The sequence below is a fragment of the Rutilus rutilus genome (genome assembly GCF_951802725.1).
Source record: "Rutilus rutilus genome assembly, chromosome: 2".
NCBI lineage: Eukaryota > Metazoa > Chordata > Actinopteri > Cypriniformes > Leuciscidae > Rutilus > Rutilus rutilus.
In genome coordinates, this window is record NC_140210.1 from 12,198,522 (window position 1) to 12,222,639 (window position 24,118).

At 38.1% G+C, this 24,118-nt stretch overlaps 1 protein-coding gene across 4 annotated transcripts in view; it reads right to left on the reverse strand.

The window, feature by feature from the left end:
* Nucleotides 1-275: 275 nt before the first annotated feature.
* The window catches only part of bnc2 (basonuclin zinc finger protein 2), a 252,884-nt gene continuing 229,041 nt past the window's right edge, over nt 276-24,118 (reverse strand). For 3 of the 4 annotated variants that reach the window (XM_084401643.1, XM_084401645.1, XM_084401644.1), the window contains 2 exons: nt 19,684-21,992; nt 276-4,464 (listed from right to left, as the gene is read on the reverse strand). In XM_084401643.1, the coding sequence (XP_084257769.1) occupies nt 3,702-4,464; nt 19,684-21,992 (3,072 nt within the window). In that variant the 3' untranslated portion in view covers nt 276-3,701. Of the gene's footprint in view, nt 4,465-6,323; nt 6,398-17,417; nt 17,486-19,683; nt 21,993-24,118 lie in introns of all 4 variants that reach the window. The other variant, XR_014626443.1, reaches the window with a different exon arrangement.

The following is a 24,118-nucleotide window of genomic DNA, read 5'->3' on the forward strand; positions in this document are numbered from 1 at the left end:
CGCATCAAAGCAGATGTTGATTGCACATCATTTGTACCACAATATGTCATACATGCTAGAAATGATTGTTGTATTCCACATAAAAGTTTGTTGTTTCCAAAATGCTCAAGAAATCTATGCTTATTTTAAATCGAACTTGTAAGTTAAAACGGGCAAAAATAGCCATTTCTGATGTGACTTTCATAAATTTCTGACTTGCAAGTGTGCAAATAAACTATATATATACATACATATATTTATATGTCTGTTCCAAAAGAATAAAGTACTTCAACATGCCAGTGACTCATAAATCTTTAATATAAAATTGTACAAGAGTTCTGATTTGTACAAAAAATCCATTTATACGCCAAAACCATATGCATTTTATGTCAAAAAAAGAGGTTATGGTACAAAAGATTCCAAAAATTATTTTTATTCAAGGAGGACATCATACAGGCTCAGTGGGTAAAAATAAACAATTTAGACCTAACGTAGCATTGTTAAGCTATCAATACCTTTGTAAATCAAAATGTGAACTTCCTCTGATGTGGATGCACTTTTCTTCAGTGGCCAATAAGGACAATCAAACAAGACAACTACGCCAAACATCACATTAGATCAACAGAAAAGTTCAACAAAATATTTCAGGCTAATTTCTCATTGTTTATGGTTGCACAACACAGAATATATTGCACTAGTATTAAATTATGGATTTTTTTTTTCCCATTGAATCATTGATACTTCATATAACTGATCACACTGATCAGAATGTTCCTCTGTATTTGAAAATTGATATCTTCTATTCTACAGTTTCAATTCAATTTGTTTTTATTTTTGTGCTATATCACTCCATGTCCTCGAAGAAACAGTATTAACACAACAAACTTAGAGATCACCTTTGCAAGATATTGCATTCAATGTTAATGGTCTGTGATGGCCCTGTCCTCTGAGCTGCAATGAAATATTTAAGGCTCACTCTTTTAGCCAATGGCTTCATGGTAAAAGCCTAACTCTGTGGGGACAATGCAGGACAGTAATGACTGTCCAATCCTGCTGTGCACTGGAGATCTTCTCTCCTGTTAAATGATTTACCGTTTCCATTCCTTATTACTTGGCCATTTAATGTACTGCCTGATTTTTCAATGTACACATTTTTACAACCAGCAGATAAATCTAATTCTATCAGAACCACAATGTGTAAGTATTCAGGGAATCAGATTTGGAAATCATTTTCTTTCTCTTCAGTAGATTAAAATTATGAGTTTTTTCTCCCTTTGTGTCCGTGCTGTGTGTCTCTCTAGAAGTCTTTGGTTCAACAGTCTGGAAAGTATGGGGCCATGAGGTTGATAACGTTCTTCACTTTGTGATATCACGTTACCTACCTACACATGTATTTATTATTATAATTATTATTATTATTATTTGGGTTTAAAATAAAACACCAGCCTTTAACAGTCCTAAAAATGCTTTCTGTTTTGAGGTTAACAGGTCATACTGTTTCTGTAATTTTATTGACCAGTTGTTGGTGCAAGAGTTACAAAGTAACTCAGAAACATTGTTTTTGAGGCAGTCAAATGCCTTTGAAGTGGTATTCTTTCATACCCCTTTCAGATAGCAGATAGAAAGGAAAACACTGCTGTGACTCATGGGAGAAACTTGGCTGTATGTGCTCAATGTTCCCCTCATATGGAATAAACAGCCAATAACAATTCCTTTTCTGTCTTGTGTGCCATACAGTGAAGTTAAGCGTACACTATTAGCCAGTGTCCTAAAGGACCACCCACTGTGGCAGCAGTTGTGATAGGGGTAGGAGGTAGCAGGTAGAGTGGTGGCAGAGCAGGAGAATACAGTGGAGAAGAAGAAAAGATAAAACCAGTAAAAGAGCTTTGGGTCTCTCCATGATGCAGTATTGTCAGCAACATTCAATGAATCACTGAATTTATTGAATTTCCACAGGTCAGTGGTGGAAATACCTCCAGGTTCTGTGTATCAGTACATTTTAATTATACACACTGCTGATATCACTGCTGATATAGTTCATATCTTCATATCTGCTCTTTTTCTCAGAAAATAACAGCAAGGCTTCTATCATCATAGCACATAAAGGAGAGAGCAAATTCATCTAGTCTTTGTCCAACATTAATAACCTTTTGGACTGCATGGAGTTCCAGTATTGTAAATTACATGTCATTCATTCATAATTATCTTTCATTTAATTTATTCCAATTGAAACCAACAGACATCAAAGGGCTAATTTGCATTCAATTAATTATTATAAACAGATACCTAGAAATAAATACTCATATCTACACAGCCTCTAACTGGTTCAAATTTAATAGTGCTTTCTTCTTTGTCTTGTTATTGTGTGGCCGATAGACAATGCATGCCATGAACAAGAGTATGATTAAAAAAAAAAAAAAAAAAAAAAAAAAAAAACAGTCAATGAATGTCTGGAAGTAATGCATTGGAGGAGATAGCAACCTACTGTAACTTCTTCTCAATGTAATTTCTTTTCATTGGGTGTTGGGACGTTGTCTTTGATTTTGGTCACAGTTTAGAGCCTCTCTTTTGTGGCACACTGAAAAGTCAATGGCATTTCTATATGTTAAAATTGCTCAAATTTATAGAGACAAAATAAATTACAGGACACATACTAACACTTTTAAAGTAATACTACATGCAGTAGAAAGATTATCTACCTAACCTCTGGGCTAGTTCAGCCTTTAACCATACACTTATACTCTTCAAATGTTTACTCGTCAAATGTTATGATCAGAGTCAGTAATACTTATTTACTGCATTCAAATGAATATACCTGAAACACTTATTAAATGGGATGAATATTGGGTTTAATCATGTCAAATGAGATTACTCTCATATAAAGATCTGGCACGTTTTTTATTAAAGGTACAGTACTTACCATTTGGCACTGTATCCTTAAAAATGTCCTTTCCATGTTGGACAACCATCATTGTAAAGTGTTATCCTTGTAATATTATTACAAGTCCCACTAGTATAGTTGCAAAGTGCATTTTTTTTTTTCTGGGTTTTTTTTTTTTTTTTTTTACTAAAGCTATAAACATGAGAAAATAAAAAAAAAAGTACTTTGTTAGAGCTAAAGCATGCCAGCTCCATCTGTATATCTAACAAGTAGATAAAACAAGTCACAAGTCACATATTTAACTTTTTTCTTTTCTAAAACTCTTTTTTAAAGCCAATATAAATGAATCAAGCTAGGCAGATGCTACTTTGTCTTGATTACCTTACCTAATTAAAATGAAAGTATTTTGGTAAAAGAAAATGAAAAACAAATGAACAAAATATCAACCATCAATACAACTGTTTCACACCAAAGCCCCTCACAACACTATTTACATATTTAAGCCAGTCATGCACTTGTATGGGATTCTTTTAAAAGCTATTATTACACAAATGCAATTTTTTTTTTTTTTTTTTTTTTTTTATGATCATTTCTGCAGGCAAGAGTCACAAATAAGAGATTGAGAAGAAGTTTGTGTCAGGGATTGAGGGATCTATTGAGTCATAGTGTATGTTTAGTCCATTGCTTCCAAAAAAACGGAAATGTCAAAAGGGCAAAATTCTGCTCTAACTTTTCATACTTGAAAAGACGTTTAAGAGGAACAATGCTATTTTCGTAGCAATATGGGATTGTTGTGGGGGAATGAAGAGGGGGTTGTTATGTGGATGTTGTGTGGACTGATCTAATCAACCATTGTGGTATAAGGGGAATTTTTGTGTAGGTTGGGGTTCTGGCTATGCCTGTTTCTGCTTCTCACAGAAGAAAACATCATGTTACAGCCAGGTATTTTGCATTTGTGCATTTCACGCAGGTGGACAGTCTTGTAGTGCACCCGAAGGGTCCCTTTGTTACTGTACAGTTTGTTGCAGATGGTGCAAAGGATGCCTCCTGTACCATTACCTCCACTGGATGCCAAGATGGATGGTGAGAAGGAAGGGTCACAGCACATCCCCTCCTCTGTGCCTCCTTCTCTTCCTTCCTTCCTGGCCTCTTCCCCATCCTTTCCCTCCATTGCCAGTCTCTGAGCCCCAGAACTAGGGTTGCAGTCCTCAGTTTCACTAGCACCCTCCAGGTCATCCAGCAGGATGCCGTCATCGCTGCCCTCATCAGACTCCTGTGAGGATTGCACACTGCCACTTGACTGTGCGCTAGAGGCAGTGCTCAGGTCCAGCACCATGTAGTCATCATTGGGGCCATGGCAATAGCCATTGCTATGTGCATATACTCTAGTGACTGGGGATCTCATTCCCTCGTGTCTTCTGCCTCGTGGTGGTCCACTGGCAGCAATTCCCACCCCCTCTAGTCCCAGGTGGTGGTCAGCATAGATCTTTGATAGGAACTCAGCACGCAGATCTTTAGGCAAGGTTGTAAGCTGGGGGTCCAGGACAATGTCATCCAGCTCTTTGGTCAGTAGTTTGCGGTGCAGGTTGATGTTGGAGCTATGTCTGCAGGGAAAGAGAACAGGGATCCTGTAGCAATTTATTTGAACTGAAAACACACACATATATATATATATATATATATATATATATATATATATATATATATATATATATATATATATATATATATATATAAAATCTATCTAAAAAAACAAACAAACATTAATGTTGACAGACTCTTTGTTTGTTTGTTTTCTTTTCAGTAAATTTATACTAAATATACTTCTGAATAATCTGTACAACACTGATTGTGCTAATATCTTGCAGTAAAATTCTGTTGCTGCAAGATCTCCTATTACTAGGGCTGGGATGACGTTAGTATGGCAGCACCGCTCAATACGAGCCTGCTCATTATTAGGACTCACGACATTCAGTGACAGTATCGAAAATGGTCATGTCCATAACATTGGGAAGTTTTATCACAATTGAAATTGTTATTAAATTAACGAGTCCAATCAAGGCATGAGTTCATCCATCAGATATTTTAAACAACCAACAAGGACATTAAATGCTTAACCAAGTGCAGAGTTTGTTTGAGTCGCGTGCCTCACAGCTCGCACCAATTGCAGCTCCGTTGGATCTGCGGTTGAACGCAATTAATATTTCTCCATCTACGTGAGTAAAATAAACCTGTCAGGATTATACAGTTCACAGTGGCTCTCACATTATATGACATGGCAGACAACTAGTTGTCCAGTGCGGTTCAGTTCATTTGGTGGAGGTTTGTCGAGAATGTGGTTGTGAGTACTGAAAATGTGCAGGTGTCAGTTTGATTATAGAATGGGGTTGTCACGCTCGTAAAAAAACGAAACGCTGTATAATTGCAAACGTATTAAGCGGCGCTGCCATACTAGCCATTAGCATATGCTCTAGAGTTGTGTTTTGTGTGAAACATGACAGGGGATAAGGGATAAACATAAACAATGCGTAAGCAACTTAATCGATTATGTCGACACGTCGTTCCAGCCCTACGAAATACTTAATTATGTTAATTTTATAGCACCAATCTATCACATTTCCTGCATTGTCATGTTTTTATTTGAGTGACTGCATGAATGTGTCTTAAAGCACACTACTTTCTGACATAGCAGAGAGTTCAACAACTCTAACACCGCTTAGACAGTATTCTGCTAAAGTGTTTACTCCTGTCAGCATGTCTGCAGGCATGCACAAATGCAATTGACTCTGACTCAATTAAATACTCCACCTCATTGAATGGGAGTTTATCAATTGATTCGAGCTGTGGTAATGCAATAATAGAGGGAAACTTGATAACATATTAACTCAGACTTGGATAGCATTAGCACATTTACTCACTCCTGAAGGTAGTTTAATCGAGACCCATAAGGATATTGTTCATTCAGGCTTCACTTTAATAAAGATGGACTTTCTCTCACCCCAATCCAGGATCACATAACACATAACAAGAGAAAGTGACTTTGCAGCAATTAATCTAAAACTTGATTTATTTACAACTTGATCTGCCTCTAGACAACTGTTCAAAAGTCCCTCAAATATGAGACTATGTAATATGTCAATCCTCATTAAGTTCAACTATCAACTAAACAAATATTCTAGTGTCATGAAAAACACTGCAATATTGGCTAGTGCATGTAGTAACCAAACCAATAAAACCACCAAGATGTGTGTGCGCACTGAGCCCCTGTGGGTGCTATACTACATTTGCTCACTACATTTTCTGTCTAAAATTAATAGTAATAGATACAAGAAAAAAAAAAAAAAAAAAAAAAAAAAACAGGAATCCCAGGTCATGCGAAAGGGTTAAAAGCTATTTAAATTTAAAGTCACCTAAACTTGACTCTGACTGATAAATGGATTGTACAATGTGTTGTAGAGCTTACCAGCAGTGCCATGGTTGATGCAGTCAAAAAGGGTCCCTTTTCTTTAATTATTTAGTTCCCTATCCGACATTCTCCTGCAAGAAGTAAAAATAAATTCAATAGAGGGACCCTTTCTGTTGATATTAGGTATATAGGAGTGGACCACCAAAGCATCATCAGCATTAAAGAGAACAGCATACTGATTAACTGTGGTGGTCAACAGATAAGCATGTGATAAGATAAGCGTGTGTACACATGACCATTACGGTATCTTGTTTGTATTTATAAAATATCAGACCAGTTTAGTTCTGATAGGAAACAATTAACTATTTTAGATATTTTAAAATTAAGGGGACAACTAATTTTATTTTGACTCACAGCAATCATGTAGAGCTTGTTCATTGTGACTGATTTTTTTTTTTTTTTTTTATGCAGTTGATGATGCTTAAAGGGATAGTTCACCCAAAAATGAAAATTACCCCATGATTTACTCACCCTCAAGCCATCCTAGGTGTATATGACATTCTTCTTTCAGATGAATACAATACGTTTTATATAAAAAAAATGTCCTGGCTCTTTCAAACTTTATAATGGCAGTGAATGGCCGTTTATGTTTTGAAGTCCATCAAAGTGCATCTATTCATGATAAAAGTGCTCCACGTGGCTCTGGGGGTTTAATAAAGACCTTCTTAACCCAAAGTGATGCGTCCGTGTAAGAATAATATAAATATTTAAGATTTTATCGACTAAAATATCTAGTTTCCGGCAGATGGCCGTACGCATCGATTTACGGCAAAAAAGTAACACTTGACAATGTATGACGTAGGATGTAGGAGTAGCATGAGTGATTACTTTTTAAAACAACAGGGACAGATCCAGCATGGACAGTTACCGGAGGGACCTGTCTGAGAAAGTAACTAAACTTTTTGAGTTAAATTTCAAATGCAAATGAAAAGTTTGTGCAATTTGTTTGTTTTTGTGTAAGAATGCCTCAGTCTTGTAATATGGCATTAAATAATTACTGACTTTTTCACAGAGCACTGGTATCATGCAGTTTGTGTTAAATTGTGTTTGGGTGGTTAATACTAATAATTGTTTGTAATATTATTATTATTATTTTTCGCTTTACAAAGATATGTAAAGGCAGTGGTTCTCAAACTGGGGTACGTGAGGTGACAGAAGGGGGTGCGGGAACAAAATGCTGAATTTTGCCGTTCCTTTAATACTACCTCATCTTAAAATAAGATTTAAACTGAGCATGCATTTCTCTCAGGTTAAATGCTGTAAGTATATGACATCCGATCAAATTACCTCATCTTTTGCGGTCAAAACTTTCTGCGTTTAAAGGGATAGTTCACTTTGAAATTAATTTTTGATATGTTTTAGCTTACCTCAAGGGCATCCAAGATGTAGGTGTCTTTGTTTCCGCAGTAGTTTCAATTTTGATATTTTTAGGTCAAACCGTTCTTGTCTGTCAGTCATATAATGCAGGTCTATGGTCACTGGCTCAAAACACAAGCACAGAGTCCAAATTAAAACAATTCCCCATCGTCCAAATGAAACAATTCCCCATCATAAGTACACATTGATGGCCTAAGACACGAAACGAGCGGTTTGTGTGAGAAAACGAACAGTATTTATATCGTTGTTATCTCTTGAAAACAGCACACGTCCAAATGATCTGACGGCGCGGGCGGGTATAGATATATACATAGATGTCGCCTTGGCTACTGCAGTTCATTGGAACGAAACCGTAGCCAAGCGACATCTAGTGTATATATCTATGTATACACTAGATGTCGCCTTCGCTACTGCAGTTCATTGGAACGAAACCGTAGCCAAGGCGACATCTATGTATATATCTATACCCGCCCGCGCCGTCAGATCATTTGGACGTGTGCTGTTTTCAAGAGATAACAACGATATAAATACTGTTCGTTTTCTCACACAAACCGCTCGTTTCGTGTCTTAGGCCATCAATGTGTACTTATGATGGAGAATTGTTTCATTTGGACGTGGGGAATTGTTTTAATTTGGACTCTGTGCTTGTGTTTTGAGCCAGTGACCATCGACCTGCATTATATGACTGACAGACAAGAACGGTTTGACCTAAAAATATCAAAATTGAAACTACTGCGGAAACAAAGACACCTACATCTTGGATGCCCTTGAGGTAAGCTAAAACATATCAAAAATTAATTTCAAAGTGAACTATCCCTTTAAGCAGCGTGTAGGCTATATGAAAGGTCTCGTGCAGATTGCTCCCTTGGCAAATCGCGCTATACTGCCGTTCTCGACAATGTACGTTACCTTTGTAAAAGTGGGGATTTAGCACTTACTAGCATGAAGAACAAATATAGACACAGACTGTGCATGGAGATCGATATAATTCAAACTCTCTTCGATACAAAGACATAACGTTACCCTGTGTGAGTTCTTGTGTTTAAAGGGATAGTTCGGCCAAAAATGATATTTAACCCATGATTTACTCACCCTCAAGCCGTTCGAGATGCATATGTGAATCTTTTTTCAGATGAACACATTTTCAGTTATTTTAGAAAATGTCTTAGATCTTTCAGTGGTTATAGTGTGAAGCTATGGGGTCCACCTCCTTCAAGTCCCAAAATGTGCATGCATCCTTCACAAAAGTAATCCATCCGGCTCCAGGGGGATAAACGAAGGCCTTCTGAGGGTAATCCGTACGGTTTTGTCGTAAAAATATACATATTTAGTTCACGGAGATGGATGCTGGCGTAGGACGTAGCGTAGGAAGCGTCGTGACGTAGAACGAACGTGATAGCGCAGCCAGAAAGCAGAGCAAAATAAAACTCTACGTTCGTTCTACGTCACGACGCTTCCTACGCTACATCCTACGTCATACGCCAGCATCCATCTCCGTGAACGCGCGTTGACCGCTACCGGAAGCGAGTTATTTTCATTTATAAAGTTGAAGACTTGAAGGAGGTGGACCCCATAGCTTCACACTATAACCACTGAAAGATCTAAGACATTTTCTAAAATAACTGAAAATGTGTTCGTCTGAAAAAAGATTGACATATGCATCTCGATCGGCTTGAGGGTGAGTAAATCATGGGTTAAATATCATTTTTGGCCGAACTATCCCTTTAATGTTGATCACATTATATGAAGATCCACACGATTGCAAATGTGACATTGATTTTATACAGTTCAACAAACGAAATATTAATATTAAGTGATGTTCATTTTCAACACAATTGTCAGTATTTTTACAACAAAATAATAGCTCCAATGAAAGCCACAGCTGAACTGCAGCACACAGCAGCGTTTGTGAACGAATCTGCTGCTTTGAACGAATCATTAGAGTCAATGATTCAATGAATAATTCATAAATACAGCCACTTGCTTCGTTACTGAATGAATAACTCGATGACTCAACACCTACTGGCGGTTTTAATTTAATATTTAAAAGCATCACTTCGTTTTTACCATCATTGCATATTTCTCTATTTAACTTTTTTTATTTTTTTATTTAAAACATTATTTATTTTATAAAGGTATTTGTAAAGGTAAAAATGCACTTGAAAAAATCAATTTAAGGGGGCAAATAGTGTCCCTTACTGAAAAAGGTGTGACTGAAGAGTGTGGGTACGCAGAAGGATATTAAAGCCTCATGGGGTACAACTCTAAAAAGTTTGAGAACCACTGGGACTGGGTTAAGGAATAGAACAAAATAAATATCAACATCAAAGCACAATACACATACCAAGGGCAGAAAGTAGGCCTAATATTCAGAGGTCACTTACAAAGTTAGGTTAAAGATACAAACAAAGAGGGATTCAAACAAATAGCATATCGATAACAATGTAGAATTTACTGACTGTGACCTGAAGAGTAATATTCAGATAAAAAATTTGTTTTTGAAGGAGAGAAGGGTGGATGTTTGACGGATGTCCTGAGGGATGTCTTGAGGAAGAGCATTCCACAACCTCGGAGCCACTACGCTAAAAGACTCCCATGGTTACCAGACTATTGAAACCGGCTGAATATGACACAGCCCCACCTAAGATATTTTTCTCCAGCCGCCACTGGATATGTTTCTTACACAAACGCATCGCTTCACTTCAGAAGGCCCCCAGGGCCACGTGGAGCACTTTTATCATGAATGGATGCACTTTTATGGACTTCAAAACATAAACGGCTATTCACTGCCATTATAAAGCTTGGAAGAGCCAGGACATTTTTTTATATAACTCCGATTGTATTCGTCTGAAGAATGTCATATACAATTAGGATGGCTTGAGGGTGAGTAAATCATGGGCTAATATTCATTTTTGGGTGAACTATCCCTTTAAGTTGGCAGCTCCTTTTGCAGCATGTGACCATACCTCAAAATTGCACCCTCACACTGCTCATAAGCTCTAAGCTGCCATACCTAATTGGTAACACTAACACACACACACACACACACACACACACACACACACACACACACACACACACACACACACACACACACACACACACACACACACACACACACACACACACACACACACATGTAGGGGATAGAATATATAGGTTATGCCATTTAAAATTCATTATGGAATGTCCCCATAAAACATGAAAAGCTTTGATGGGGACATTCCATAGATAAAATTATTTTTTAAATGGCATAAACTATATATTCTATCCCCTAACCCTTAATCTATCCCTAAACCTACCCATCACAGAATTTTTTTTATTTTTTCAAAAAAATACATCACTTAGTATGACTTATAAGCTGTTTTCCGCATGGGGACCAACAAATATCCCTGCAAGAACAAGGATTTCTGATATTGCCATCTTTGTGGGGACACAAGTAGGGTTTACCAGGACAACACGCAATCACGCACGCACACATGCACACACACTTGCTGTATTCATGCTTCAACAATATGATATGATTATTGTCTTAACTATAAGTTACTGTTATATTTATAGGCAACCTTTTGATTTAAATGTTTAAAAACATTTAAATGTTTAGAAATACGTGACCATATGTTATTTCAAAGCTAACAGACATTGGCAATAGGCTACACACACACACAGCAGAATTTAACTTATTTCGTAATGAATTAACTTTACACAGTTAACCGAATTGAATCAACACTGAACTGAATTAAGCTGAAAAATGACACTATTAACCAGTGGCGTGCACAGACCTACTCCGGGGCAGGGGCGGAAGGACCAAAAAGGGCGCTTTTTTTAAAAAAACATTTATTTTTTAAATAAATTACATGTATTTTAAGCAGTACCCATCTGTCTGTTGTGTTTTTATATATTTGAATGACTTCCTCACAATTATTTGGAATATCTCGCTCGATGGAGAGCAGCAGTAGGTCAGAGAGCATCTCTTCATTACCAATGAAAAGATGTTGATACAATTAGAATGCATAACACATCAAACAAAAATAATGGAAATGATGATAATATTACTAAATATTATTTACTTTACCAAACAAAACAGAGAATCAAGTAGGTAATTATGAGGAATTCATGTTTAGTTATGTTGATGTTATAAATTTTATGTATGTATTCATTAAAGTGTTAGCTATCATGAAATCAGTAACACTTTACAATAAGGTTTCATTAGTTAAGTTTGTTAACATGAACTAATAATGAACTGCACTTCTACACCATTTATTAATCTTAGTTAATATTAATTTCAGCATTTACTTAAACATTATTAAAATCAAAATTAGTTAATGCACTGACTGTGACATAAAATTAACAAACAATTAAAAGTTGTATTATTATTAACTAAGATTAACAAATAGGCCTACAGTAGCCAAATGTTTTGCTCATGATTAGTTAATGTTAGTTAATATGAATAATAAACAAATTAACCTTATTGTAAAGTGTAGGCTACTATGAAATCAAAGATATAAATTCCTTACAATTTAGAGCTGGACATGGACTTAAAATTTCCTTTCAGAATTATGTATTTCCCCAAGCTAATAACACTTGCTATGGCCTTGGATAAAAACAAATGACATTGTCAGACTCAGAATGCGGCTGAAATTGAGTTTTTATGATTGTTAAGCATAACTCACATGCTGCCGCAACTTTTACAGTAGCATGGTAGGATAAATGTAACTTTTCCGTATTAGCTTAATGTTACTGCTGCCCGTGCAGTTTGAAGACTCGCGGCGAACTGCTGTGTATGAGGCGCTGCAAAGGAAACTCCGCCTACCACTTCACCTCCGCCTAATGCTTCCGCCAAAAAAAAAAAAAAAAACTTTTTTAGCAGTTAGTAGCAATGGTGTATAAGTGTATTGTTATTTATTATAATATTTATTTTAATAATTATTATTATTTACATTTATCAGAGAGGGGCACAATACATTTTGAGGCAAAAGGGGCAGGGGCTTGAGCCCCCCCCGGCCTGCTATTAACTTACTACAGCTGCGTTACAGCAGAATTTGAATCTGTCTCATATTGTCAGGTTCTTGTCTTGTTCTGTTCTATCTAGTCTTAGTTAGGGGCCAAGCACCAAAGGTGCGGAGGCACCTATTATATCTGTTCCCGTTCTTATTATTCTTCCGACTGGGAGTCTATGGCAGCCCATAGAACCGATTGCGGGAAAGTTGTTTTGGTTTGACATTCTGATAGAGGACAGTCCCAACATAAAAATACACCAATTTTGGTGTTTCTAAGTCATTCCCTCTAGCGCCACCACCTGTCCAACAAAATTATTTTTTTCCTCTGATTCCTGAGCTCATGCCGATTCGATTGCACCATATGACTTCATTTTCCGTCATAAAAATATGGCCGCCATTTTGAATTTTTCGAAAAACCTACTTTTTCGAACTCGTCCTAGACGGTTTGTCCGATTTGCACGAAAATTGAGCCAGATCATCTTCAGGCAGTGCTGACAAAAAGTTATGGAATTCAAATTGATTCGTCAAACCGTTTTCGATAAACGCTCGAACAAATTTTATGTAGAGCTTGCAAAAACAGTCGTAGGGCTGGATCTCCGCAACGCTTTATCGGATTCAGACCAAACTTGGTACATGTCATCACAAGCATGGCCTGAGGCTACATGCTGCGTTTCGGCGCAGTGCCACCTACTGGTCTGGAGATATGATTTTTTTTTTTTTTCTTATACCTTTTGAACAGTTTGTCCAAAAATCATAAAATTGGTCTCTTTAGATTCAAGGCAACATGCCGAGTTGACTGATATCAAATTTGACCATATCGGCCATTTTGGCTGTCGGCCATTTTGAATTTTGTGCTAAAATGCTGTATTTTAACAACGCATGAACGGATTGTTACGAAACTTGGCATGGGTCATCAGCACGATGCCCTGAAGGAGCCTGAGAAGTTTCGAAACAGCGCCACCTAGTGGTGATTTTTTTTCTTCCAAATGTTTATAACTTTGGGTGTGGTCGACTTATTTTCACCTGAGTCATCTCATTTGACTCCTGAATCGTTGCCGAGTCCAACGATACCAAACATGCTAAGTTTCGCCTTACGGTTTGTGTAGCGTTGTTATTTTGCGCTTAAAAAACATTTGGCTATATCTTCGAAACCGCTAGTCCGATCGAGACGAAACCACCGTCAGAAGTTTGGAAACATAGGTCCATAGCTAAACAATATTGATAGTAAGGGGTAGTAAAATCCAATCAAAGTCATGTGTCAGTCATTTTTTACGTGTTTTTTCATATAAATGTCTATAACTCCAAAGCGAATTGAGATATTTTCACCAAAATTGACACACATATGTATGGGCTCACTCTGAGGACACATAAAACAAATGGTGGGACTGAGCCTCTTGGTGGCGCTATAATAGAACAAAACATGAAATTCCCATTGACTTCAATGCAGTTTTGTGAAATAAAATGCTATACTTAACAAATGCATTGGTGTAATATTACGAAACTCAGAATGTGCCATCGGCACCATCCCCTGAAGGTACCCAAAATATTTCGAGACAGCGCCACCTAGTGGTCAAAAGTTATAACAAAATTTCCAAAACTGCTAATAACTTTTGAATACATCGGCCTATGTAAATGCCACTGGTCTTAATAGATTCCTTGGGTCAAGCCGAGAACATAGATACCAAGTTTTCCTTATTTGGTCGAACTTCCTTTCCGCCATCTTGATTTTCAGTCAAAACCTACTTTTTTGAACTCCTCCTAGACCGTTTGTCCGATTTTCACCAAAATCGAATCGTATCATCTCCAGACTGTGCCTACTAAAAGTTATGGATTTCGTGTCGATAGACGAAACCGTTTTCGTATAGCGCAGCAGCAAATTTGAGGCATGATGCTAAAAGCACTATTCAGGCTTTATCTCTGCAATGCCTTGACATATTGACACCAAACTTTGTATGTGTCATTGTCACTTTACTCTGACCACATCACATCAGTTTTGTAACTGCGCCACCTATTGATCGAAAGTGATAATCAATTAAATCGTATTTTTATTACTGTTTATATGATTTTTCAGGTATTTTGCCTAAAATCCTCTTTAAATGTCTTTAATTGCTCATTGTTGCAGTTGGTCTGACACTTTCAGACATGTTGGCATGTCTTGTCATCTGATTCTGCTTGGCCCCGATAATTTTTATTGTCATTGGTTTAGTCCTAGTAACTCATCTGTTGTCATAGTTTCTCATTAGTCATAGACCTGTTTCTGTTCCATTTATTTTATTTATTTATTTATAAATAAATAAATATGTAGTTGTAATTAAAAAAACATATTGTTGAAGTCTCTCTCGTTGTGCGATTATTACTGCCACAGCCAAAACGTTACACATATTTAATGAAGTTTGCATCATTAATTCTGTTACTTTACTGATTATTACTGTGAAGCGGTAGACTTAACATTACATACACACATGTTGGTAGGCTACACCTATTTCATTTTTCAGACATTCCATTAGCATAATAGTTTTTTATACTGAGCTAATGATCCCCTAACCTAGCGTTTCTCAATGAGGGCGTTCAGAGGAACTTCAGAGGGTGCTGGATATCTTTGAAAGGGGAGTGTTGAGGTGTTCTTAGGGGCATTTAAGGTGAGTAAATGGCAAAGATTTAAGAGAAGAAACTTGTAACTACTTGCAAAAAAATAATAATAAGAAAACAAATAATGGTTTGCAACATTATAATACCGTCTTGTCCTTCGAGAAATCACAGTGAACGTTCCAAATGCGTTTGTTCGTTTGTCAGTAGTGCAAGCGCGCAGAATGAGTACGTCAGAAATAGAACGTAGCATCCACTGTCGGCTACTTGGCGCACATCCACAGATTCACTGATGGGGTTTTTATGTGCATTTAACGCGATGTGTCGCTCCATTCGCGTCTGATATAGACATAGTGTAACCTACTCGTTTACACCAATGTGACTAGAATCAACGGTATTCTGAATCTTTCCATAGCAACGAATATTTACTATTTAATATTTATTTAATATTTAAGTGTTTCTGTCAGCATTTTGTAGCACAGCTGCCGAACTTCCAGTGAAAACAACTTACAGCTTCTAGCATTCAGCTTTTTTCTTGTTCTTGTTTTCCGTTGGAAAAAATGTATATGAATGCTTCTTGTTTGCAGGTTGGCTGCATTTTGTGATAATCTACGTAACACTAAGTTTCAGTGCCAAATTTCTAAAGCAATTATTTAACACTCATAAATATTATACCTATTCACATGACTTTTTTGCTCCTTGGAAACTAAAGATAATGATATTTCAACTATCCAGTCAAATCAAATCTGTTATGTGGCATTCAGTGACATGTTTTTTAAGTGATATATAGGTAAGGTGAATAATAGTAATAATAATAATATACACCAAAATATATTTTATACATACAATATATACTATAACAACACAGATCAAAAGTTTTGGGCAAGTATAAGTTTTATTTTTATTGTATTATTTACTCAAAAAAAAAAAAAAAAAAACCTTCTGCATTTATTTACATTTATATATATATATATATATAAAAAAAAAATTGTTAGTAGGTTTATTTAGCGATTTGAATTATGAGGACATTGACGTGTCCTCATAATGTAGGGGGTGTGGCCGAAAACCTGAATACATACCACAATGGGTGTAACTTTGGGTCCTCATAATGTAGGTCAGGGATAGGCAAGTTGGGTCCCAGAGAGCCACTGTCCTGTAGAGTTAGGCTCCAACCCTGAAACACCCCTAACCTGCCTGTAGCCTTAGTAATCCTGAAGACATTGATTAGCTTGTTCAGGCGTGTTTGATTAGTTTTGGAGCTAAACTCTGCAGGACAGCGAACTTGTCTACCCCTGATATAGGTCAAACCACAACACACACACACACACACACACACACACACACACACACACACACACACACACACACACACACACACACACACACACACACACACACAGAGAGAGAGAGAGAGAGAGAGAGAGAGAGAGAGAGAGAGAGATTTAATGGAACCAAGCAAGCAGTACATTTCACTTAGTTTATTTTGACTAAGAGCAGTTAAACACAAAGCCCAAGCCCTAACACTCCATGATTGAGTCTACCCTTTCATTTATCAGGTTAAGCCTTTCTGCCTCATTTCCTTCTCCCTTGCAACCTCATTTAAGGGCACAACTAAGTTATGCCTCTCAGTCCCCTCCTCCATCCCCCAACAACCTCCTCAGCTCTCTATCCAACCTTTAATGTAGCAGCCAAACCAATTTGCCCAAAGCTTGAAGCAGCCTCTCCTGAGAATCCTTTATTTTTTTCTCTGCAGAGGAGGAGAGAGGTATGGCTCTTAATGTGTCTTTTCCTAAGAATGTTAATCATCTTTAGGATTTGATGGCCCTTTCAGTTCCTGCCAAGTGTGCACATTTGTGAAATGAGTTGTAATACTCAATTTCAAAGTGAAAGAGAGTCACATTAGATGGTAAGGTGCTTTGTTTTTACCTTTATCTTTTCCTCTAATGTGCAGTGGGTAGCTAAAGATCAGATCACTTTCTCTATGTCAAGGCCATCATCACAGTAGCTAAGAATGTTTAAACGCAAATGACAAAGTTTAGTCATAGTTTGGAGTGCTGAATTCTCTAAGCCTGACATCATTTCTCAACGCCACAGGAAGAGCAGAGAGGAATGGGAAGACAGAATTAACCTTCACTCTCCCTAACCACAGTTGGCTTGTGTGAGACTGTAGACCGAATATTAGCACACCATGGGACTCTGGAGCCAGGCAAACAGTCAGGGTCATCACCAATCAGCAAGTGAGGAAAACATAAGAAAATGAATGAATGAATTAATACATACATACATACATAAATACAGTACATACATTCAAACAGAAATAAATAATGATTGAGGTGTGTGTGTTTCCAGCAATCAATCACACTGCTTCTCTCCACCTGCTCACCCCTTACAAAAAATATGCAATCTTTTACATCCATTAAAAAAATTATGTAACATGCAATGCTATTAAATTACAGACTTACTTTCTCACTCTTTGCTACAAACAACAACATCAAATGTAGCGTACCTGCGTAGTAATATTCGGCCACATCCCTGAGACACTCTTTTTTTTATCATAATTGAATCATCAAGCCAATGTTTATTCATTTTAAAGGGGAGATGGATACTTGTTTGAGATACCTGAACTGATTGCAAGCCCATGTTTATTCATTTTAAAGGGGAGATGGATACTTGTTTGAGATACCTGAACTGGGTGTAATTTATCAAACTGACTTCCTACTCAGGGATGTCAAGAGCTCATTTAAAAGTCAGTGTGGAGAAGTCTTTTAACACTGAATTTAGATGCCACATTATCATTTGTTATTTGAATTTTAAAGCCATCTATGTTCAGACTGATATTCTTCATTTTTTTTATTCATTCAAGTTTGTGATATATACATTTTAAATAGAATGTTGATAGATAAGATGTGAGTTTATAAATTAGTATTCTAGTAAATTATTAAATGACTAAAACTATTATTTGTAAAGTATTGTAAAACATTAAAATATTTAATAATTTTTAATGATACAGATGGTATGGTATTATTAGAATGTCAGCTTATTTGCAGGACTGCTCTGCCTGGAGCACTCTGTTTCTCTAGCCTTCTAGGGCTCCCCATTCCCCCAAACCTTTGCCCTCTACACAACTGCTGCCTCACATTGGGGGAAAACAAATCTTCCCTCCACAGGCAGAAGGAAGTTATTGCAGCACATCAGTACAAAAGAACACAGAAACTCTCTACTGTTCTCTGTCCTACAGTCACCAGTGATGTTTAAACTGTACTAATGAACGAACATGTCTGGGAAAAAGTGTCCCCCCTCAACAAATTTTCATTTTTAATTTCCAGTAAAGTGGAATGAACACACACACACACACACACACACGCACGCACGCACGCGCACGCACGCACGCACGCACACACACACACACACACACACACACACACACACACACACACACACACACACACACAAACAAATTAACATGCCTTCAATAATTTGTTATCTAAATAAAACTGTCACTTGTGACCAGAGAGGGTGAGAAGAGACAGGGTCTTATCTGCCCTTCCTCTGGAGTGAATGAGATGGATGAGGTCTATTTTTTCTCTGTTTAGAGTGCTTGACTGTCTAGAGGGCTCTTTCTGACATGCACTGCTCCTCTGGCAACAAAATAAGCTTTTTTTCCATATTTCTGTATTTTGATACAGATGTATATTCTTACTCTTTATGGACTTCCTTGAAGTGGAGCAGTTTTTTAAAGACTGCATGCATTGACCTACGGTATGAGTATGTAAGTGGGCCACTAAATGAAACTAATTTGTGTAACTTTCTGCTGAATGATATTAGTAGTGAGTTTTATGTCACTAATGATATGGCTGACTTTAATAGCATCACAGAATGCACTTTACTTGTAGAGGCAAAACAATTAGCTTTGGAAAGTTTACATTTGACTGAAGATCAAAATTTTTTTTTTTTTTTTTTTTGCTCGCCCTCTAGCAGAAATGTATTCTGGGACTGTTTATGGTAAATGTGTTAACTAGCAGTCGGAGAAACCTGCACCTCCTGATGCGATAATGAATGCAGTGGTTTGACAATCTGCAGCCTCTGCTAATGTATGCATGTCTACCTGCGTGTGACAGGTGAGCAAGTACAGGTAAACAGCACATTAATGCATTAAATAAGTGTCTGCAGAAATGTACAATCAACACATTCTTCCTGTTAAAGCATAATTTGTTAACATATTTTTTCAACTATTTGTCCCCCTCAAACTTGCAAGAATGAAGATTAAACAGGTTGCCCACATATAATAACTTTATGAAATGTAAAAATTCAAAACCACCTGTTTTAAGTTATCATATTTATATCAGCATACATCAGTTTGATTTTAGTGGAAAATAAAAAGTGATTTGTCTCACCTATCTCTGCTCCGTCGGGAGGGGAAAGCAGCGTTGCATCCAGCCACAGTACACACATGCATCTCTTTTAGGTGCACATTCTTGTAGTGCAATTTAACACTATATGAACTTTTAAAGCTCTTTTTGCAGACGTAGCAGATCTTGGGATCAGGACTAGCACAGAGATCACCCTCAGGGGACTGGGAGGGGAACTTTGGTGGGCTTGTTCCATAGCTCATTGATGAGATGAAACTTTCATGTAAGGCAGCCATGCTGGCAGCAGCGGCAGCAGCAGCTGCCATACCCCCATTGTAAAGGCTATATTGACCCATGCAAAACATGTCATAAGTAGGATCATTGATCTCTTCTTTGATTTTGATAACAGGCTGGTGTTGTGAAGTCGGGGAATGCCTTTGTTCCTCCAAATCTTTCTGGAGGTGTCCCTCATCTTCTACCTCCTGGTATTCCTTATCGAGATTTCTCTCTTGGGCAGGCTGGTGTTCGTCAGTGTCCATCAGATCATCCCGGTAGAACTTGGATTCAGATGTCTCTGACTCATTTTCAAAGTCACGCTCATGATCTTGGTCCTCAGAGGTAAAACTGTCAATACAGCGCAGGTCGCCATGGCTTCTACCACCATGACTCCCACCACACTCTTCTTGGTCAGGATGGAGCATGCCTCTAAGGGCTAGACTGGGACTCATTTCATTATGTGATGGAGACGGATGTCTGCTACCCCCACAATGATGACTGCTGCTGCTGCTGCTGTTATTGTTGTTGTTGCAGTTGCCATTGACATTATTATGGATGTTGGATGGCTGATGGTGGTGATGGTGACAACTATCTTCATCATCATCATCATCTTTGTCATCATAATCATCTGCCACATCTATCACTTCTTTCTCTATCTTTACTGGCATACTGGATTTACGAGGCTTCTTTTTAGGCATTGGGTCGAGAGTCATGGAATCTTGGGTACTGGGAGTTGTGGGTAGGTGATGAGAGAATGTTGATGTTTCAGATACATCCATGTTGTGGGAGCTAGCAGCTAACACCTGTTGCTGGTCCGTCAAAGATGTGCTGTTGATTGTGGTAGGCAAAATTGGACTGGTAGGCAGAGAGACTGGGGGACTAACTAGGTCAGCAGGAGAGAGCAATGTGCGATAAAATGGTGGCACAGGTTGTACTGGCTGCACAGACTTCAGGGAAGGGAAGACAAGAGGGCTTTGCAGAGGTGAATGTATCATGGGGTCAAGAGGAGGGGTGGCAAAGCTTAGTGGTGGCCGTCCTGGGCTAGTTATATTGAAGCCACTTTTGGCACTTGATATGACAGGTGTGGCAGTACCAGAACTGGAGCGAATGAGGTCCTTGTCCCGGTTGTTCCTCAGCATAGGCATATGTAGGCGAGGATTGGGATTAGCACTATGGCGGTTACGACTTCGCAAAGAGCTGAAGACCATATTGCAGCCTTCAATAGTACAACGGTGCTTAATCTTCAGATGCACAGCATTGTAATGGATCTTTAGAGTGCCCTTATCATAGAAAGTCTTGCCACAGGAGTTGCAGCAAACACGACCCTTACGTGAGGTTGCACCCATTCGACGCATGCGATGCATTTTGGAAGAGAAAGAAGAATGTGTAATGGTTTTCGATTGTTCATTCTTTTCAAAATGGTGATGGATCTGGTGGTTGTTCAGAGTGCTTGACTGCTGCTGTTGCTGCCCCTGTTGCTGTGTTGGTGTATGTGGTTGCTGGGACTGCTGTGTAGATGGTGTTGGAGAAATGGGTGAAGCTCTGTTGGGTTCTATTTTAGGTTCAATGGCGTTGGGTAAGGTCCCCATTGCTCCTCGACTTGGGCTCTGACCACTACGAAACGGTGAGAGGGACACTTCAGACTCACTGGTCTCCACCTGCTCAATCTGATTGGGCAGATTTGGCTCTCGCATTCTGAGACCTGATTGCTCAATGTTCAGTCCATTTGGTGGCAGACCTAACATGGGGGCTGACACTGGGTTTATGTACTGGAAGGGCAGCAAGAAGGCCAGACTGTTTGGAATGTTCTCAAAATGGTGAATACTAGAGGGGCTGTTGTTCTCTAGGTGTGACAGAAGGCCAGGGCTACGTGTGCGATTGTTGCTTTCAATAAAAGTTCTGATGCCAGAGTCAGTCTTTGATGAGGGCACTGTAATTGCCTGACCCTCCTTTTCCTGGATGGCCATCAATTCCACAATAGACTTGGTTTCACCAAAGCGCAGAAACTGTTGTAGAGTGATGATCTCCTCTTCCCGGGACATTATAGTCCATCTGTCCAGAACCTTGCCTGCAGCATCCTAGAGGCCATATCAGAGAAAAGATTAAAAAACTAAACAAATACTTTTTTTTTTTTCTGAATATTATCTGAGAAGATAGAGGTGATGGGGAGGGTAAGGATAAAGGAATGTCACCCAAAAGAGCACATGAAGCAATATATAAAGACTGATGATTTGTTTCTCAACTGACAATATATTGGCCTCTCTACACTTTGTCTTTTCTTTCTTAAAGGGTAACTCTCACCAAAATGCAACCTAGGGTCTTTTTGTTAATCTACCCAAGGCAAACTTTCATTTAAAAGTATCATTAGAATGGAAACGCCACTTTTAAGTTTGACCGTATTTTCGTTTTCGGTCAAATTGCCTTTTGAATGGGAATGCTTGGGGCACTTCTATGATAGCATCAACAATCACTATTTTTAAAACACTAAGAAGGCTCGACACAACATGAAACTTTGCTCGAAGTATCACCTGGGGCTCTTCACATGAACTTGAGCATTGAGAATATTGTTTGTGTACACAGAGTTTACTAAAAATAAAGATTTTGAACAACTCACTGTCGCTGTGTCCGCCGGCATTTTGACAGTCAAAAAAAACCATGCAAATGTAGTCATTAGGTGCACACTAAAGGTAACCCATGCAAAACTTAACAGCCATCAAATAAAATTTAGAAGCTACCAGTAATCACTTATTAGGGAGTCCCCGTGAAACTGAAGAGAGGACATCAATTTATTTGATATAAGACAATGAACAAAATTTCTCAGAAAGATAAAACTCTTGCTGCATCTCCCACAATTACCCACTGATTATTGCTGCTGACAGACACTAAAGAAAATAAGAGATTCAATTTACGGAGTAATAATAAACGATTATTATTATTATTATTATTATTATTAGTAGTAGTAGTAGTAGTCGTAGTAGTTCTTGTAGTAGTATTTCAATTTATTTGGTATATCTCTGCTTTTAATATTGTGTCAAATATAGTTTTAAAATATGTCAGTTTCTCAAAAAGAAAGTTCATAACTTTACAAAATTAAATAAGTCTTTTTTTTTTTTTTTTATAATAATTTCTGTGGCTGCAATGTTGGACATAAAAAATAAACAGCTCATGTTTATTTAACCATGTCTTTGAAGAAGCCTTGGAGGTGACAGCAAACTTGCATTAAATTTATTAAGCAGGATGCAGACTCAGTATTAACTGAGCTTTATGTTAATTGGAGTTAGAGGATGCATGTCTCAAATTGATTAAATATTAAAGGGATACTTCACCTCTGGAAAGATGAATGTGTATTTAAAATAGGTCATTTATGTAGAAGAAATGTGAAGAAATTTTTTAATTTGGAGCTTTCTAGCCTGAGAAAAGCCAGAAAATGTATTTTTGGCTCATGTGGATGAAAGACAACAACTCCCAGAATGCACTTGCTTCGCTGCCCTAGGAGGCCACGCCTACTGGTAAGAGAGCGCAGTTTAAAACAAGGTTAGGCTACCAGTGAGTCTCCGTGACGAGTCTGCCTGGGATTTCGGGATCGCCCAAAATGTCTGGGATTCGGCTTTTGCGTTCTACAGTCGCCATTCATCACGTTTACTGTGGCGAGCAGGACGAGGCTGACGGCCGCGGGAGAACGGCGCGAGGCCGGTGGCGTCATTACTGAGACGCGCCGGTCTCGCAACGGAGGTGCAGGAATTTTCTTAGCAATGTTAAAACGCACATCAACCGATCACTTGTTTAGCGTTCATGTAAACACTACATTCAGATTCACCGATCGGAATGAATTAAGTTAGATTGAAACGAGAGGTGTGCATGTAAACAATGAATGGCGACCGCAGAAAGCAAAAGCCGAATCCCGGACATTTTGAACGATCTCGCCCGCCGGACAAGTCAGGGAAAAGGAGGATGGTAACCCCTACTTACTCAGCTTTCTCCTACTATTCATCTTTCTCCACAGAACAAGAGCCTGCTAGCTTAGCTTCCAAAGAAAGACGGCTGACTGTGTGTACATTCTGTGAGTGAGATCCCACCCTGTATGGGCGGGCTGAAAACATGCGGAACAACGCCTTCTACTGGCTGTAGTCTTTAGCCTCAGGACAGAAAATCCTCCGATGACGCAAAATGACGATTTTTGCGTCATCGGAGGATTTTTTCCAGA